The sequence below is a fragment of the Palaemon carinicauda genome, chromosome 1 (assembly GCF_036898095.1).
Source record: "Palaemon carinicauda isolate YSFRI2023 chromosome 1, ASM3689809v2, whole genome shotgun sequence".
In the NCBI taxonomy this organism is placed as follows: domain Eukaryota; kingdom Metazoa; phylum Arthropoda; class Malacostraca; order Decapoda; family Palaemonidae; genus Palaemon; species Palaemon carinicauda.
The window spans coordinates 214,222,762-214,243,391 of NC_090725.1; the positions used below are offsets into that span (position 1 = coordinate 214,222,762).

General features: G+C 45.4%; 1 protein-coding gene across 1 annotated transcript in view; it reads right to left on the reverse strand.

The window, feature by feature from the left end:
• Nucleotides 1-20,630, reverse strand: part of LOC137653989 (BRCA1-associated ATM activator 1) — a 379,147-nt gene that overhangs the window by 279,794 nt on the left and 78,723 nt on the right. The window contains exon 5 of the mRNA XM_068387628.1: nucleotides 4,169-4,312. Within this exon, the coding sequence (XP_068243729.1) occupies nucleotides 4,169-4,312 (144 nt within the window). The remainder of the gene's footprint in view (nucleotides 1-4,168; nucleotides 4,313-20,630) is intronic.

The following is a 20,630-nucleotide window of genomic DNA, read 5'->3' on the forward strand; positions in this document are numbered from 1 at the left end:
ACATCTCCCCACTCTATTCCCACACTCTTTTGCTACAACTAATTTTCCCTCCACCAAAACATGATCAGACATACCGTTAGCCATACCCCTAAACACAAACACATCTTTCAATCTTCCAAACATTCTTCTAGTTATCAACATATAATCCATTAAAGCCCTATCTACCACTCTTCCATTTACCACTCTTACCCATGTATACTTGTTTTTATCTTTCTTTTTGAAAAAGCTAGAACTTATCACCATCTCTTGCTCAACACACATCTACCAGTCTCTCACCACTCTCGTTTTCACCTGGTACGCCATACTTCCCAATGACATCTTCTACCTCTCTAGCACCCACTCTAGCATTTAAGTCACCCATGAAAACTACATGATTTCTTCTACCCAGTCCTTCTACAAACCTAGTTAATTCATTCCAGATCTCATTCTGCTCTTCACTTTTCTCACAAACTGGCCCATACACACTTACAAATGCCCAACATTCCCTACCCAACCTAACCCTTACTCACATTAACCTAAATGATATCTCCTTCCATTCCACTACTTTATCTGTCATCCATTCACTCAGCAATAAAGCCATACCCTCTCTTGCTCTTCCCCTTTCAATCCCAGACACTCTACCCGTCACTTCACCAAACGTCACTTCACCCTTCCCTTTTATCTTTGTCTCGCACAAAGCCAATATATCCATCCTTCTATTCCTAAACATACTTCCAATCTCACATCTTTTACTCTCTTATCGTACTACAGCCAAGCACATTCAGACACCCCAAACTAGAGTGCGGGGAGCAGTCACTCTCCCCCCTGCTCCACCTCTTCGATGTCTCACAGAGTATATAATACTGTACAGGAGAGGGGGTTCCCAGCCCCCTCGTCCCATCCCTTTTAGTCGCCTCTTACGGCACGGTGCCGCATGGATACGGTGGCACTATTCTAATTATTGTTATGCCCCCACGGCCACAAGGGTTGAATAGGACGGAGTAAAGTAGATTAATAAATACTTTACTAAATAGATATAAAGAGTTGGTGAAAGTGAAGTGATTATAATTTCTTAATGTGTACAATAGTATAGACAATACGAATTAGATTGTACACTAGAAAATAAATAAAATATATGAAGTTTTAACAACCTGCAATATCTTAAAATTATTGAAAAATACCATTCTAATTAGAATGCCATTTTTCAATAATTTTAAGATAAGCAATTTGCTCAAGTCTAAGGAGCCGTTATCTAGCGAACTATGTTCTATGGTTGTTTATAAATTTTTGTGTTCGAAGTGTACTTCGGAATATATGGTTAGTTCAACTAAACTGTTGTCTACCAGAACCTTTGAACATAAGAGGCATTAGTTCAAGGACTCTTCTACCGCTGGGTAAGCCTTCTCAATCCTCTAAAAGAGAACATTGCCATGGAGTATGTAACACCAATTTTAATCATCTTGATTTTAATATTTTATGTAAAGCTTGATTTGAGACCGAGTTAAGATTGTTAGAAAAATTCTACAATTTAAACCTAGATAACTGCCTTCAGCAGAAAAGTGTTTTAATTACTATTTATAATTCTAAATTATTGTTGCTCATGTCTTTTACCAATGCTTTTTATTATTTGTACAAATGTATATCTTTAACTTTACAGAACCTGATGATGGACAAATTGTCTGAAATGTTGTAATAAAGGTGATTGAATGAAGGATGATATTTCGATTTGTACTTGCACTACAGTTCCTCATTAATATGATTCAATGTAGGAACTAATAAGTCTCCGGTATTTTTGTCAGAAAGTCCACATCTTTGATGTGTTACAGTATGTTCTTCACAATGTACACATATTGATGCAATTCCCTCCTCTAAAAGGAATAAATGAGTCAAGCAAGTGTGACTGATCCTCAGACAAGACAATACACATTATAGTTTCATTCTCTTATACTTTTCATTGCTGGCCAACACTAGGGAAGACTTATGAGCTTGCTGTTTGTCTTTAATATAAGATCTAATATCACATTCCATATCTGTATAAGTAATATGCTGAAATGTAATCATGTCTTGTTATTACAGTTCTTGCTTCCTAGTCAACGAGAATGGACCCAGCAAAAATTGACAAATTTAAACTTTGGGGCCAATCCTAAAACCATTGAACAACTGGATGACATGAGTTGTAGCATGCAATGGATATTAATGAACTACATCAGTTTCAATAAATGGTGAAATTACTGCTACATACTGTAATATAGTAACTAAATCAGGAGATTTAGCTATGGTAGTCATAAAACTGGATGCCTTATTTAAAAATCTACCAACATAAGAGCAATCACCATGGGCAGCAGCACAACCAACTCTATTGGGTGATTTAGAACCATTAGTATATAATTTCAGAAGATATTTATGTACCTTACCATGTTCCAAAAATTGTCGTCCCTTCCTGATTGGTGATTCTAGAGTCATCCAAGGAGGAAACTTGGGAGAATGCACTTATTTAATATTCTGATTCTTCATGACACATTCAATTGCTGCAGTGAATTGTACAGGAATATGTAAAAAGACCAAACCCTAGGACCATCAAATTTGTGATCATATTGTTGAAAAATATTTACTGATCAATATCTTAATTTTAGCATACATCACAGCCCAAACTCCTCTCTTTTTCTTATCTAAGGAGAGTTCATCAGTATCAACATATAAGCTCTCAACAGGTGATGTCTTGAAGGTTCCAAAGCAAATTTTTATACAAGCATAATGTAGCCTACTATACCTAAAACTTTTTACATTGTGTTGCACATGACAATGAGAAAATCTGGCAACAATGATCAAGATTAGAGACCCACATTGAGTCATATAACCTTAGCCATGTTTATTTTACCAGCACCCCAAATACAATCTGACAATACTTTTAAAGTGTTGAGAAAATTCTTTATCTTAATTTCTAAAGTGTCAATAAGGCTTAGTAAAAAAAGGTTAATTTGCTGTCAAAAATCACACCCAGAAATTTAATCACCTCTATCTGCATGTAGACCTAATGATCTGGCTGAAATTAAAGCACGGTGCAAGTTATGGGGCACCTAAACACTAACAAAACTCAAAGCATGATTTTATGCAGAGTATGAACAGGGGTTACTAGACATGCTTACCTTTGAATTGACAATGTCTCTTTGACTATATTTAGCTCATTTAATTCTTATGATGCTACCTCTGCATGCAATTACTTGGATGGATGAAATGGGTTTAAATTTTCTTCCTCTCAAACTGTTACTGTATGATTTACCAGGTATACTCATAGGGAAAGTATTCCAGATCATCGTCATCATTCAAACTGCAACATTAGTTGGAAAAGCAGGATGCTATGATCCTAAAGGCTTCAACAGGGAAAGCAGTCCCGTGCAGAAAATAAATGGAGAAACAACGAATAAACTTCATATACAAAATAAAAAATATTCAAAAGATCAGTCCTATATAAACTATGAAATGAGACTTGTTAACCTGTTCACCAGAAAAGCATTTGCAACAGGTTTGAACTTCTGTAGAACCACCATATTAGTATGTTCATTCCACATTCTGGTTACAAGTGGAACAAATCTTCTAGAATACTGTACTGTTTAGTGTTGAGCCTTATATTGGAGAAAGCAATACAGTTAGAATTAATAGCTTACCTAGTACTAACTACAGAATAGTACAGTCTGGGAAGATATGAATACAAAGAATGGTAAGAATTATTAAAAATATTATGCAACATGCATAAAGGAATAACTGAATGAAGGTGGCAGATATTAATATCCAAATAAGGAATAAGAACTTTGATAGAGCTCAAGTTTTTCTCCAACAAATTAAGATGAGAGTCAGAAGCTGACAGACCGAAGAACAATACTCAAAACAGGGTAGAATGAAACAACTAAAACATTTCCTGCAGACAATAACAGAAAATCTTAAAAGTACTTTCTCAATATACCAATTTTTTGAGTAACTCAAGAAGAAATAGACCAAATGTGCTCTACAAGAACTTTACCAGGTGTGGTTTCCTTTATGCATACAGTTTACAATATAAAATATCTACTGTAGATGAAAAAAAAAATCAGAAAAACTATGGTCTGACTGATTTGTACTTTTCATAAATTATACATAATTAAAAAAATTCTTTTAATTCTGATTAAATATTAAAATATATACATATCCTCACCTTGATATATAACTCCTTGAAAATAAGTAATACATGCTGGGAGCTCTGGCGAATTTCCTCACTCAGCGACCACTCTACATGCTGTCGTATTTCACAGAATTTATTTGAAACTAGTAGCAAGTCCTTGACAAAAAGCTCAAAATGCTGAAAACATCAGAAGACTATAAATACTGTGCAGAGAGATGTCATAAATTTTGAAACTATAAAGATTTTACTATGGAAGTCACATACTGGTGTATATTTGTATTATATTTTGGACGCTACCTCCACAGAACAATTTGTACTGGTTACAGGGGACCCTAAATGTACTCTATGGATAAAAGAAAAATTTTAAGATTAAATTTCTTGTAAAAATTATATTGTGTACTATATAGTTATATTTCAAATTATGCAAATGCATTCAACCAATAATAATCCCTGCTTTAATATTCAGTTATACAGTATAACAGGGAATACAGGAAACCATTTAAAAATTTGCCTTGACTTGAAAGACTTAATTGCTATTATTGGAATCATTTCCTATTACAGTAACACCTTGAGATACAAGTCCCAACATATGAGAAATTTGAGATACGAGGAAAATTTCGAGCAAATTTTTGCCTCGAGATACAAGGATACGAGACAGTTCCCTATGCTGTCACTAGATGGCCGAGTGTGCGAGAGGCTTCTCACCAGGACAAATTCACTCGGTCTTTCCCGTCGGATCTCCGTCATGTAAAGTTATCTCCGAGCATCAGCCGTGGTGTTTGCTTTTTTTACGTGTTTTTTGCGTCAATCAGTGCAGAATTAAGTGAATAAGCAATGGGTCCAAAGCAAGCGAGAGCAAACAAGGTTAGTGAAAAGAAAAAGCGTACGATGACAATCGAGATAAAGCATGAGATATTCGAAAAACATGAGAGTGGTGTAAGAGTGACTGAGCTGGCTCACCAATATGAGAGGAGTGTATCAACAATACAGTAATACCTTGAGATACAAGTGTCCCAACATACGAGAAATTTGAGATACGAGGAAAGTTTCCAGCAAATTTTTGTCCTGAGATACGAGAAAAATTTTGAGATACGAGGCAGTTCCCTATGCAGCCGCCAGGTGGCCAAGTGTGTGAGAGGCTTCTCACCAGGACAGCATCGTTTGGTTTTTCCCGTCGGATCTCCGTCTCGTAAAGTTTATCTCTGAGCATCAGCCGTAGTGTTTGGTGTTTTTACGTGTTTTTTGCATTAATCAGAGCAGAATTCAGTGAATAAGCAATGGGTCTAAAGCAAGCGAGTGCAAACAAGGGTAGTGAAAAGACAGAGCGTATGATGACAATGGAGATGAAGCACGAAATAATTTAAAAACATGAGAGTGGTGTAAGAGTGACCGAGCTGGCTTGCCAATATAAGAGGAGTAAATTGACAATATGTACCATCTTCAAGCAGAAGGATGCTATAAAGAGTACCAATCCTTCCAAAGGAGTAACCATCCTTTCCAAGCTGTGCAGTGATATTCACGACGAGATTAAGAGGCTTCTTTTAATATGGATAAAGGAGAAACAGTTGGCGGGAGATAGAGTGACCGAGACAATCATATGTGAAAAGGCCAGCAGAATTTATGCCTTGAAAAGGAAGCAAGCAGCCAAGAGAGGGGGGACTTCGACGCCAGCGGAATCATTCAAAGCCAGCCGTGGCTGGCTGGATAACTTTAAAAAACGGACAGGGATACACTTGCTTGTGAGGCATGGGGAAGCAGCAAGTTCTGACACGAAAGCCGCAGTGAACTTGGTCACAACCTTTGCCTCGGTTATCGCCCGACATGGCTACATTCCCCAACAAGTCTTCAGCTGTGATGAAACTGGCCTTTTCTGGAAGAAGATGCCCATGAGGACATTCATCACGGCAGAGGAGAAGAGACTACCGGGCCATAAACTAACGAAGGACCGGTTAACTCTAGCCTTGTGTGCCAATGCCAGTGGTGACTGTAAGGTAAAGCCACTGCTGGTGTACCACTCGGACAACACACATGCTTTCAAGAGCCAAAGGATCTTGAAAGAAAAACTGCAAGTGATGTGGCGCGCTAATGCTAAGGCTTGGGTTACGCTGCATTTCTTTACAGAATGGGTTAATCTGTGCTTTGTTCTAGCAATCAAAAAATATTTTGCCGAGAAAAACCTGCCATTGAAATGTCTCCTGGTCCTCGACAATGCCCCTGGTCACCCTCCTGGTCTCGAAGAGGACATTCTTGATGAGTTCAGGTTCATCAAGGTCCTTTATCTCCCGCCCAACACCACGCCACACCTCCAGCCCATGGACCAACAAGTTATTTCCAACTTCAAAAAACTGTACACGAAACATTTGTTCGAGAAATGCTTCAATGTCACAGACAACACCAATCTCACCCTTCGTGAATTTTAAAGGTTAAAGGTGACTGGTTTCAGTTCCGGTTCCATCAGAATAGATGCTCACCAGAACATCAGCCGGGCAAGCCCAACCCCCCACTGTGGTGCCCTACCACAGCAGTAGCCTCCCCAGTAAACCGCTTAAACTCACGGTCCTGGGCGGGGATCGATCTCTTGCCATGCGAAATGCTAGGCAAACACGTTACCACTGTACTAGCTTAAAAATTATTGACTATGCATGGCAGGGTGTCACAAGAAAAGCTCTTAATTGAGCATGGAAGAAATTGTAGTCAGCTTCCGTCGCTGAGATGGGCTTTGAAGGGTTTGATACGACAGACCCTGATGACCCCGAACCTAATGTGGTGGATGAAATCGTGTCTTTTGGAAAGTTCATAGGGCTGGAGGTAGTCGAGGAGCATCAGGAAGAGCTCTAGACACAGGAATTGATAGAACTCCAGGAGATGCAACATTCGGAGGTGTTGCAGGAGCTCAGTAGCGAGAAGGAAGAGAAAGAGGAGGGCCGCCTTTCTACGACAGAAATCAAAGACATGTTAGCGAAGTGGCAGGAGTTTTCTAATTTTATGGAAAAGAGGCATGCGGACAAGTTGGCGTGTGGTCGTGCGTTAGCCTATTGTGACAACACTTGCGTGCGTCATTTTCGCAAAATTTTGAAGGGGAGACAAAAGCAAACATTCCTAGATAGGTTCCTTTTAAAAAGGCCGTCAAAAAGTGAAGGTGAAAGCGAGGCAAAAAGAGCCAAGCCGGAAGAATAGTAAAAATATGAAAATGAAAACAAAATTAGAATTAAGTTTAGTGTAACGTAAGATTAACATTTTATTTTTATGTATGTGTACAGTAAGCTAATTTCATTCAAGTTGAATTTAAGGTTGCTAATTTCATTTAAGTTAAATTTAAAGTTAAGGTTATGTTACGTAGTATTACATAAGTGTTACTACCGAACGTGTTGCCGTTAAGTCTCTCTCCTCCCAATCCTTTCTTCCTCCTCCTCCTCCGCACACACCGACGTTAGCCGCTACCGTCTGTCTCGAAGGTGAGAACTCCATAATAATGTTACATTTTATTGAGCATCATAACCAGTTTATAGGTATTTGAAATTTTGAGAGCGTAGGTAGTAAATTAGATCAATCAAAAACGATAAATTCGTAGATAATTTGTATTTTTCCTAACTATACAAACCTTAGCTATTTATTAGGGGTATTACTTTTGGCATAGCTGAAATGCAAGCCATTAAAGTTTAGTAAGGGTTAACCACCCACACTCTAGTTAGCAGAGGGTAGGGGAGGGTAGCTTGCTACTGCCCCCCCCCACCCCCCCCACCCCCTCCCCACCCCGTCACAAACCTGTGATTGGACTCACTTTGCTTGGAGGTAGGACTTCAAAGGGGATAGGGCTGACGGGCAAGTTTGTATAAATAGCTAAGGTTTTTATAGTTGGGAAAAATACAAATTATCTACGAATTTGTCATTTGTTCCGTAACTGGAATACAAACCAAGCTATTTATTAGGGGTGACTCACCCATCAGGAAGGGTGGACGTCCCTGCCAATCTGGCTTTTGGCTTTACCCGGGGGCTCCTTATCTGAGTATGTCAGCACTCAAAAATAAGGAGTCCCTGTACCTCACTAAAACCTTGCTAAGCAAGGTCCGCGACCTACGCAAGCTGTGTGTTGAGGTATATAAAAAGTGTGACCATCCAGGTAAAGTTATTCCGAGTACTTTAGAAAGAAAAACTGTGTAACCAGGACTTTCCCAATACCACCTCGCCAGGGTATGGGGACACAAAAGTATTGATTTTAATATTAGGTACACAAGGGAGCATGGTTTACCTGCAGTGGTTTGAGGTCCGCTGTGCAGAGAACCCAGGATGCTGCTTTCCCCAAGAGAGGGGAGGATGAAGAAAAGAATAAGAGCCAGTCAAACCTTTTCATTCACGCAGACTAAAACCGGGAAACAATGCCACCTTCTGCTACTTGCCCAATAAGGAGCTTGAGGTGTTAAACCAGCTGTTGTGCAGCCACCACAGGACCGATAGAGAACGTATCGAATCTCCTGTGGGTCACGTCTTTCAGGTAGTGGGATGTGAATGTAGTCTGATGATTCCACACCCCAGCTTGAAGAACCTGCATCACTGAGAAGTTTCTCTTGAATGTCAGGGACGTAGCTACGCCCCTGACATCATGAGCTCTGGGGCGACGTGAAGGAGGAGGGTCTGGATTCAATGCATGATCTATGACCTTCCGAATCCATGCTGAGATGGTGTTCTTGGTGACCGTCCCCTTGGTCCTTCCTGTGCTGACGAATAGTGCAGGCACAAGGGGACAGGCTGCGGCTGTTCTCTCAAGGTACAGCCTCAAACTCCTCACTGGGCAGAGTAAGAGATGGTCTGGGTCACCTGTCACAGAACGAAGACTTGAAATCCGGAAGGAGTCGAATCGTGCATCCGCTACTCCTGGGTTTTGAGTCTTAGCAATAAACTCAGGGACAAAGCTGAACATTACCTCTCCCCATCCCCTTAAATGGGCGATGTCGTATGAGAGACCATGAAGTTCACCGACTCGCTTGACCGAAGCCAAAACTAGCAGGAACACCGTCTTCCTAGTCAGGTGGCGATCTGTTGCTGGCGTAATGGTTCATTGGGAGGTCTCTTAAGAGACCTGAGAACTCGAACTACATTCCAAGGGGGAGGTCTCACTTCTGACTGAGGACAGGTAAGTTCATAACTCCGTATGAGTAAGGAAAGTTCTAGTGATGAGGAAATGTCCATTCATTTCAGTCTAAAGGCTAGGCTTAAGTCTGATCGATGTTCCTTTTACTGCTGACACTGACAGGCGCATTTCTTCACTCAAATACACGAGGGACTCCGCTATTGCTGGAATAGTGGCATCGAGAGGAGAGATACCCCTTCCATGACACCAACCACAGAAGACTTTCCGCTTTGCCTAATAGACTGCTGCTGATAACTTCCGCAGGTGTCCAGACATCCCAATCGCAACTTGTTGCGAAAATCCTCTCAGAGAGGAGATTCTGGATAGTCTCCAGGCGTGAAGTCGTAGCGAAGCTACGGCTTTGTAGAATATGTTGGCATGTGGTTGTTTGAGTAGATCGTGTCATGGAGGGAGTTCTCTTGGGGGCTCCGTTAGGAGATGCAGAAGGTCCGGAGACCATTCTGTGTGATGTCATAGCGGAGCTATGAGGGTCATTGAAAGATTGACCGATGTTCTGGCCTTGTTGAGTACCCTCCTCATCACACAGAACGGGGGAAAGGCGTAAACGTCAATGTTGTCCCACCGTTGTTGGAATGCATCTTGCCAGAGAGCCTTGGGGTCTGGGACTGGGAGAACAATACAACGGGAGCCTGAAGTTCAGGGCCCTTGCGAAGAGGTCCACAGTCGGAGAACCCCACAAAGTCAGGACTTTGTTGGCTACTACATTATCCAAAAACCAGTCGGTACTTACTATCTGAGATGCTCTGCTCAGGTTGTCGGTGAGCACATTCCTTTTGCCCGGAATGAAGCGTGCCGATAGTGGTCTCGAGTGGATCTCGGCCCATCTCAGTATCTCTACTGCTAGATGGGATAGGTGCTGTGAAAAAGTACCTCCTTGCTTGTTGATGTAAGCCACTACTGTGGTGTTGTCGCTCATCACCACCACTGAGTGGCCCGCTAGGAATTGTTGGAACTGTTGAAGGGCCAGAGAGATGGCCTTCATCTCTAGGAGATTTATGTAGAGGTACCTTTCTGACTCTGACCAGAGGCCTGAGGTCGTGTGGTGCAGCACGTGGGCCCTCCACCCTTTTTTTGAAGCGTCTGAAAACAGCATCAAATCCGGGGGGAAACGAGAAGATCCACTCCCTTTTGCAGATTCTCATCTTCCACCCACCACTCGAGGTCCGTCAGTTCCGCTGATCCCATGGGGATCCGGATGTCCAGGGTATCGCGAGTCTGGGAACTAGACAGGCCAGTGATGAAAAGTTGACCGAGGAGACGTAACCACGTTTGGGGAATGAAGTTCTTCTCATCTGAGAAAAGGTCTTGCGACCTTTCTCAGCCTTGTTATCATGTCGTCTGATGGGAAGGCTTTGTGGATATTAGTGTCTATAATCATGCCTAGGTATACCAGTCTCTGTGTAGGAAGCAGGGATGACTTCTCAAGATTTACCATAATCTCCAGATCTTGGCAAAGTCTCAGAAGTTTGTCTCTGTGTTGAAGAAGGGTTGACACCGAGTCTGCTAGGATTAGCCAGTCATCCAGGTATCGGAGGAGTTGGATGCCAATCCTGTGTGCTCAAGATGACACTAGGGCAAACACTCTGGTGAAAACTTGAGGTGCTATGGAAATACCGAAGCACAGCACCTTGAACTGGTACTTCCTGTTGTCTAGGCTGAATCTTAAGTACTTCCTTGAAGACGGATGGGCTGGGATCTGGAAGTACGCGTCCTTTAGGTCCAATGTACACATGAAATCTTGAGGTCTTACCGCTAGTCTGACTGTCTGCTGTCTCCATACTGAACAGAGTTTGTTTGACAAACTTGTTCAGGGCTGAGAGGTCGTTAAATGGTCGCCAGCCTCCAGACTCCTTTCTTACAAGAAAGAGTCGACTGAAGAAGCCTGGGGACCCGTCAAGGACCTCTTGGAGAGCGCCCTTTTTCAATAGGGTCTGGACTTCTGCCCAAAGGGCCTGCCCCCTTGCCGATCCAAGGGCAAAGGAGTCTATTGACACTGGATTCCTGGTCAGGGGAGGGAGAGATGTTATGAACAGGACGCGATATCCTAGACGAATCTCGGAGATTGTCTAGGGATCGGCCCCGAGTTGCTTCCACCTGTCCAAGCAACTTTGTAGGCATGCCCCCACTGGTGGAGAAGCAGCTGGAGTGTCTATCCTACCGTTTGCGGCCTCAGCTGCTCCCTCTAGGATTTTTGCCTTCCCTGGAAGACTTCTTGCCTTTCTTGTCCTTGACAGGAAAGGGGTTCTTAGACACCACTGTCTTCGCTGTTGATTTCATTGTTGTGGTCTTGGTTAGACGGGACTGCTGAGGTGCTGGAGGTTTATAGGGCTTGGATGTCAAAGCCCTATAGAGGAGGAGGTCCTCATGAGCTGATGAGACCACCTCCACCTCTCAGCAGCAAGTTCCCCATCCCTAGACTCAAAGAGGTGGGCTCCCTCTAGAGAGGAATGTCAGAGCCCAGTTATCTCGACGTTGGGGACCCACTGGTGGAATCTCTGACACCGTATCTCGACATTTCAAGATGGTGTTTGCCCACAAGTTCGAAACTTAGTGGGCAAGAAACTCGATCGTGTGCGTGCCTGAGAGAAGGAAGGTCTCCATTGCCTTCCTGGTTCGCTCCTTGGAGAAATCCTCGTTCGTACCAGGATTCCCAAGGTCCCTAACCAGATATCCAGCTACGAAGTAGCTTGCATCGCATTCTTTGTGACCTTCCGGTTGGAGAGTCTCTCAAGAGAGATTCCCTTAGTTAGCTCTTCCAGAGAGTGGTGAAGAGGAAAAGCTGGACTGTGCTCCTCCAGGGTCTCAAAGTACCTCCTCTGTTGTACACGAGGAGGTGGAAGGAGCTTGTTAGTAGAGCCGGAACGGTTGGAGGAGGCAAACTCAAAGAGCTGTTGGGCGATCTTAGCCCTGGCACCCTTCAACCCTTGAGACCAGGGCAGGGCTACACTGGTCTTTGAGGGTTTCTGGGTGCCAAAGACATGGTCTAAGACTGTGTCCTTGTCCTCTCGAGGGGGTATCTCTGGGTCGGAGAACCCGTTGAGAACCCTCATAAGAGTCAGGACATGCCAGAATGCATGTTCTGACTCTTGTTGCTCTCCTTCTGACGTTGGACTTACAGCGAAGTCTCCATCTTCCAACCCCGAGAGCTCTTCCAGGGGTGGGTCGCGGACATTCCTCGATTGGCTGGTCGTCTCCATCTTTGTAGTCCTGGCAGAGGACTTTGGCAGGGTCTTGGAGTTTTTGGACTCCTTCCGAGGAAGGAGATAAGACTCCAACATCGAAGGCATGGATGTCGTGTCCCTCCTGGTCTCTGACTGTGGGGAACTCTCAGCGTGAAGGGAGGTTTCCTCGACGGTGGAATGGAGGAGGGCCTTTCCTCACGCGACTCCCTTGGTAAAGGGGCGGTGGTAGAGTATCCCTGGGGAGAAACCGGAGGGATTAGCCTTGATGATCTGATCGGAGTCAGTTTCACCCTCGAGGAAGTGACAGCTTCGGAAACTCCTCTTTTCCTCTTCAATTTGGTAGAGAAAGCCATGGTTCCGTGTCGTGAGTCCAGAGCTATAGGCTGCTCTGACAAGTGGGCAGACAGGGAAGGATTCAATGCCTGTGCTACAGCTCTGACAAGGGCATTGAACCAAGGCTGCTGACTGACCGAAGCACTGTCAGACAGATCCCCCGAAGGGAAAGGGACCGAAGGTTCCCTACGAGGAGTTACCGGAATAGGTTGGTCAGCTTTAGAAGTAGGTAATTTTAGGATCTTGAACTCCTCTACAGTACTGATACCTGTTTCCCTTTCCCCGAAGGACGCGCTGAAATGCGTTTGCGGGGAGGGGAATAAGGTGAAGGAGACCTGGCCGGGTGTAGGTCCTGCGCACGCGCCTGTTGGCGCGCGCGGGCGAAAGTTGGTGCGCAGGTGATAGCTGGCGCGCAGGTGATAGCTGGCGCGCAGGTGATAGCTGGGGGGAGAGGTGGAGCCACTTCGCTAGGGAAAGCAACACCATCTCTCGAGGACCGGGGTTAGCCGACATTAAATTGGTCTACGCTCCTAATAAACCGTCTTTCGTAAGAGGCCGAACAAGTAGGAGCTTCGGAGGAGGGCAGGGAGACGGAAGAAGAGGCCTTGGGTTTTCCTCCCGAAGGAACCTTCGTAGGAGAAATATCCCACTTAGACTTCTTCTTCCGCCATCGCCCATACCTCTCCCACTGAGAGAAAGACCACTCCCTACACTCATTACACTTATTATCGCTATCACACCGTTAACCTCTGCAAGAAGGACAAAGGGTGTGGGGATCTGTCTCCACCACCGACATAAATGTTCTACAGGGCCGGCCGGAGAGTCCAGGGCATGTGCGCATGGTAGCAGAAGTCAACTTCACAAACTCACACTAGAAAGAAAAAGCAAAAAAACAGATTAATGGCTGTCCAATAAAAGCGCAGGATGAAGAGCGGCAACATCCGTTCACCATCCGAGCCAAAAGCAAAGTGAGCTCAATCACAGGTGTGTGATGGAGGGGGGGGGGTATTAAGCTACCCTACCTTACCTTACCCTACCCTACCCCCCCCCCCCCCCGCCTAACTAGCGGTGTGAGTGGTTAACCCTCGCTAAACTTTAATGGCTCGTCATTTCAGCTACACCGAAAGTAATACCCCTAATAAATAGCGTGGTTTTATTCCAGTTACAGAACAAACGTGTTTTTCCACTGTAATATACTGTTTTAAGGGATTTTTCAGAGGGTGGGAACAGAGCTCATTAAACTTGTATCTCAAGGTATTACTGTAGTTACATTTAAACACTCAGGACGTGCTTATGGCCCTGACGTCATGAGCTCTATGTCGACAAGCAGGAGGAGGGTCAGGATTCATTGCATAGTCAATGACCCTGCAAATCCAAACTGAAAAGGTGTTCTTTGTGACCCTCCTCTAAATCTTCCATGTGCTGACGAAGTGCTGACACTCGGGGACGAGCTGCTGCAGTGCATTTAAGGTAGTATCTCAAACTCCTCACAGGGCAACATAACAGTTGATCTGGCTCATCGGTTACATAATGAAGACTCTCAATCCAGAAGGGCCCGAATCTAAGATCCGCTACTCACAGATTTTGAGTCTCAGCAATAAACTCAGGGACGAAGCCGAGTGTTAGCTACCATCATCCCCCTGAATGGGTGATGTCGTAGGTTAGACAACGAAGTTCACAGAATCTCTTAGCTGAGGCCAAAGCGAGTAGGAACACTGTCTTCAAACTGAGGTGGTGATCTGTTCCCTTGTGTAAAGGTTTATAGGGAACACCCTCCAGAGACTCAAGGACATGGACCATTTTCCAAGAAGGAGATCTAACTTACGACTGGGGGCAAGTAAACTCATTACTTCATATGAGGAGAGAAAGCTCCAACAAGGAGGAAAGATCAACTCCTTTCAGTCTAAAGGCAAGGCTTAAGGCCGAGCGGTAGCCTTTCAATGTCGAGACCAAGAGGAGCTTTTCCTCCCGAAGGTATACAAGGAACTGCACTATTGTTGGAATAGTGGTATTGAGGGGAGAGATAACCCTTACAGGACACCAACCACAGAAGGCAGTCCACATAGCCTGGTAGACTGATGCTTAGAATCTTCGTAGGTATTCAGACATCCTTCTCGCAACCTGTTGCAAAAAGCCTCTGTTAGAGAAGATGCTGGATAGTCTCCAGGGGTGAAGCCGAAGAGAAGCTACTGCCTTGTGGTAGATGTTCACGTGTGGTTGTCTGAGTAGATCTGGTTGTGGCGGAAGTTCTCTCAGGAGCTCTATCAGGAGCTGCAGAAGGTCCAGGAATTACGCTGCGTGATGCCATAGCGGAACTATGAGCGTCATGAATAGATTGTTGGATGCTCTGGTCTTGAGGACCCTTCTCATCAGACGGAACGGGGGTGAAAGGTGTACACGTTGATGTTGTCCCACCGTTGTTGGAATGCATCTTGCCAAAGAGCCTGAGGATCCGGAACTCAGGAACAGTAGAGTAAGGCCGTCACGAAAAAATCGACAGTCAGGGAACCCCACAAAGTTATGACTTGGTTGGCTATCAGAAGATTCAAAGACCATTCGGAGCCCACTATCTGAGTCGCTCTGCTCAGACTGTCCGTGAGCACATCCCTCTTGCCTGGAATGAAGCGAGCTGAGAGGGATACCAAATTGTCTTCTGTCCATCTTAACATCTCTACTACTAGATGGCATAGGGGCTGCAAAAGATACCCCGTTGATTGTTTACGTAAGCCACTTCTGTGGTGTTTTCGCTCATCAGAACCACAAAGTGACCCTCCAAGAACTGCTGGAACTGTTGGACAGCTAGGAAGGCTGCCTTCATCTTTAAGACGTTTATGTACTGGCACCTTTTGGATTTGGACCGTAGCCCTGAGGCCGTGTGGTGCAGCACGTAGGCTCCCCCCCCCCTTCTTCTTTTGATGTGTCTGTGTAAAGCACCAATCTAGGGAAGGGATGAGAAGGTCTGTCTCTCTGCGGAGGTTCTCGTCTGTCACCCACAACTGCAGATCTGCTAGCTGCTCTAGTCCCAAGGGGACTAATGTGTCTGGAGAACCGGTGTGCTGACTCCACCTGGATTTCAGACGCCGCTGAAGGGAACGTATACCAGGGATGCTAGGTGACCTAGGAGATATAACCACTGTTGGGCTGGAAGCTCTTCTCATCTGAGGAAGGGGCTTGCTATCTTCCTCAGCCTGTATGCTATTTTGTCTGATGGAAATAATTTCTGTGGTTTGGTGTCTATTATCATACCCCAGTATACCAGCCTCTGAGATGGGAACAGGGATGACTTCTCAAGGTTTATCCTGATCCCCAGATCCTGAAAAAACTCGAGCAGTCAGTCTCGGTGTTGAACAAGGGTCCACACTGAGTCTGCTAGGATCAGCCAATCGTAAAGCTATCTTAGGAGACGAATGCCAATCTTGTGAGACCAAGATGACACTAGGGCAAACACCCTTGTGAAGACCTGGGGTCCTGTGGAAAGACCGAAGCTCAGCACCTTGAACTGGTATTGCCTACTTTTGTGTATAATCCGGAAATACTTCCTTGAAAATGGATGGACTGGGATCTGGAAGTGTGTCCCTGAGATCCAGTGTGCACATGAAGTCCTGTGGTCTTATCGTTATATGGCCGTGTCTGCTGTCTCCATCCTGAGGGAAGTCTGAAGGACACACATGTTTAGAGTCAGGAGATTAATATCTGGTCTCCAGCCTCCAGACGCCTTTTTCATGAGTAAGAGCCGATTGAAGAAGCCTGGAGAAATATCGAGGACCTCTTGAAGAGCGCCCTTCTACAACAAGGTTTGGACTTCGGCCCGAAGGGCCAGCCCCTTTGCGGATACCTTCGCATTGGACCTTGATGGAACAGGATCCAGAGTCAATGGAGAGAGAGACTGAGTGAACGGGATGCAATACCCTGAACGAATCACAGAGACTGACCAAAGATCGGCCCCGTGCTGCAGCCACCTTTGCCAGCAGCGTTGCAGTCATACCCCCACCAATGGGTAGGCGAGAGGATTGCCCTCCCTAGCGGGAACAACCTCTGCCATTTCCCCTACCAATTCCAACTCCTCTGGAGGATATGGAGCCCTTTGGATCTTTGGCATGGGCTGTCTGGACACTTTTTTTGAGGACCCTGGTGTCCTGCTGGTCGAGGGACTGGTGGTCTGTGGCTGTTTCTTGGTAGGAGGTGGTGCCTTACCAAAGGACTTGGATGTTAAGGCCCTGTGGAGAAGGGAGTCCCTGGAGAAGGGAGTCCCTGGTGGACTTCCTCCATCGCTCGGCCACCCTCGCGACCTCTTCCGGCTTAAACAGCGCTGAGCCATCAAGGGTGAAGTTTCTGAGCTTCATGATCTCAGCCTTGGGAACCTTTCTATGGAACCTTTCAATCACAGAATCTAGCCGCCTTACATTTGCATTCGCCAACAGGTTTAACCTGTTGAGCGAGGAATTGTATGGTGCAAGTGCCTGACAAAAGAAAGGTCTCCATAAACTTTCTTGTCAAATCCTTGGACCCATCCTCAGTTATAAACAAGGTGCCCCACTGATCCCAACCAGAGATCCAGCCACAAAGTAGCCTGCATTGCACACTTCACAACCTTCTCCATGTTCAGGATCTCAGATGCCGTAAAGGAGGCTGAGAGCACAGAGCCTCACAAATGGGATTCCCCTTGAGAGAGCCTCTTCGGAGGAGTCATGAGGCAAAGCCGGAAGGGACTCATCTGAGAATCAGTAGTATCTCCTCTGTTGGACGAATGGAGGCGGAAGGAGTTTGGACAACGAGCCAGCTCAAAGCAAGCTAGAGGACCTGACGATCTGTGAAAACTCCTTATTTTAGGCTGCAATCAACCCCTTTGACCAGAGCAGAGCTTCAATGACCTTGGGTGGTTTCTGGGTGCTGTGCACATAATCTAGAACCGTGTCTTTGCCTTCCTGAGGAGCTGTCTCCGGGTTGGCCAACCCATTGATGGCCCTCATGCAGGCTAGACTTGCCAGAAGGCGTATTCTGACTCCTTCTGTTCGGCTTCCAACCTGAACTTAGGACTAGCAGCCCTAAGGAGGTAGTCCTCATCAAGATCCATGTCATCATCCATCTACAAGCTCTCACCCATAGGAGCAGGGGTGGGTAGAGGTCATCAACAGAGGGAAAGTCACTTTCTGACATTCCCGCCACTGGGGAGGAGCTCTATCGCATGCCGTTCTTGAACACCATCTTAGTGTCTTTAGGCTCTCTGTGAGACAGCAGGTATTCCTCCAGTAAGGAAGGTCTGGAAGGCTTCTACCGTACTGCAGAGGTCTGAACCTCTCTTACAGGAGGTTCCTCTTCTTCCGGAAATTGTCTGGAGATGAGTTGAAGCTCTAGTAGAACGATCTCTATAGAAGAAGGCCGGAATGTAGGCACGAGGGTAATCTCCTGCGGGGATTCCAAGCCTCAGCTCAAATAAGGGCTCGAGACCATGCCCCCTTGCTTGTTAATGTAAGACACTATAGTAGTTTTGTGACTAACCAAGCACTAACAAGTGGCTCCTCAAGTGTTCTTGGAATCCCTGCTATTCAAGGAAGGTTGCTCGCATCTAGAGTATATTAATGTGCATACCCAAGATGACCAAGTCATCTAGGTGTGCACAACAACCCTCCTTTGATGCATCCGAGAATAGCTGCATGTCTCAAGGCGGAGACTCGAGTGGGATTCCCATAGTGAGGTTGCTCTACTCAAGCCACCAGATCAGATTGTCCTGAACCTCTTGTCCCAGTGAAACAGGACGGGGTGGGGGATACTTTTTGGCTGACCAGTGATCATTGAGACACCATTGGAAGGATCGCTGGTGGAGTCACCATTGAGGAATGAGCTTCTCCAAGAACAGATGGCTCAGAAGACATTCCCAGTACCAAGGTGTACTTGTGTCATGGACAGGAATGGTCGCACAATCTCCCTGAGTCTGCCAATGTGATTGTCTGTAGGAAAGACTCTCGCTGCTGCCGTGTCTATCGGTATGACCGAGTACTTCAGCCTCTCCATGGGTATGAGATGCGATTTCTCCCAATTTACCATGATGACCAGATCGCGGCAAAATGCGAGAATATGATCTCTATCCTGAAGCAACTACCTCTCCAAGGAAGCCAGGCTCAACCAATCATAAAGATACATCAGCAGATGTACAGTATCCCTAGCAAAAGGGCCAAAGTGACTACCAAGGTGAACACCCAAGTGAACACCTGCAAAGCCGTACACAGTCCGAAGCACAGTCTTGAACTCGTACACTGTACTGTAGAAGGAGAACCAGAGGTACTTTCGAGAGGACTGATAAACAGGCACTTGAAAGTAGGTATCCTTCAGGTCTACTGAAAGTATGACGTCTCCCTTATCTGATGGAAGACATCACAGACCACGCTGTTTTATACACAAACTTGTTCACATGTGATAGGTCAATGACCAGTCTCCAGCCCCCGTCAAACTTCTCCACCAGGAAGAATAAGAGCATTGGTGAACATCCAAGTGAACACCTGCAAAGCCGTACACAGTCCGAAGCACAGTCTTGAACTCGTACACTGTACTGTACAAGGAGAACCAGAGGTACTTTCGAGAGAACTGATAAACAGGCACTTGACAGTAGGTATCCTTCAGGTCTACTGAAAGTATGACGTCTCCCTTATCTGACGGAAGACATCACAGACCACGCTGTTTTATACACAAACTTGTTCACAGGAGATAGGTCAATGACCGGTCTCCAGTCCATGTCGAACTTCTCCACCAGGAAGAATAAGAGCATTGAGACTTGTCTCAAATAACTTCGAGCCTGGTTTTCTCTAACAACCATTCCACCTCTGAGCACAGAGCAGAGCTTTTGTCGATGTCAGATGTTACATTGGGAACTCAATTGGAACTAGACAGGGAGGGTCAGTCATGGAAGGGCAGCAAGATACTGTCCAGAAGGACACTCGCTATCCAAGATTCAGCCCAGTGTCTCTGCCAAGTCACCCAATGGTGAGACAAGCAACCCCCTACTCTTAATAGTGGGAGAGGAGGAATGCGATTATCAGCATTTCCCAATCCCTCCCCTCTTCTCAAGTCCACCATTCTAAAAAGAGTGGCAAGGGGTGGTTGAAAATGCTGTGCAAGCACAGACTCTTTTTGTGAAGAGCTGTCGATCCTGATCCTGCAGGCTTGGCTAAACCCAAAAGTTTGGTCGCTGACCTCATCAAAGGATCAGGACCCTTGAAAGAGACAGCATGGTGGACTAGGGAGTCCTGTGAAACAGTCCTTCATGATTCCACCTCTGCCTGCACATGACTCTCAGGCAGTAGAGGTGTGGCAACCTGCCAAGACAAGTTCCTCAATTCCAATGCCACCGCTACATCTGCACTAACCTGCTTTCAGAAGCAAGAAACTACTGCAATCCAGCCTCTTCAAAACCCAGTTAGCCCAAAAGTTTGATGCCTGGTGAACCAGAAAGATGACCACTTTCCCGCCTGATGGCACAAGACTCCTATAATTCTACAAAGCCTCCAAAGTTGATAACTTCATCAACTTAGCAAAGTACGAAACTGCTCCCGACAACTAGTTTAGCCATGAAACACAGTGGAAAGAGGCCAAGGCCGAAGCCTCATAGGCTGAGAAGGACATGGTATTCACAGGCCTGCAGATACTCACTTGCTAAAGCCAGTACCTACACCAGCCTGCCATAGGAGAGTGAACACTTAAGGCACAAGGATTTCCATAACAGTTGTAAGGCATCATTTACCTTGAATTTAGGCTCCCCTCAAGAGGCAGGCCCACCCGTTTCTCTTGGAGAAATGGAAGGTTCTACCTGCTTTGGGGTTTGCCCTATAATTAAAGA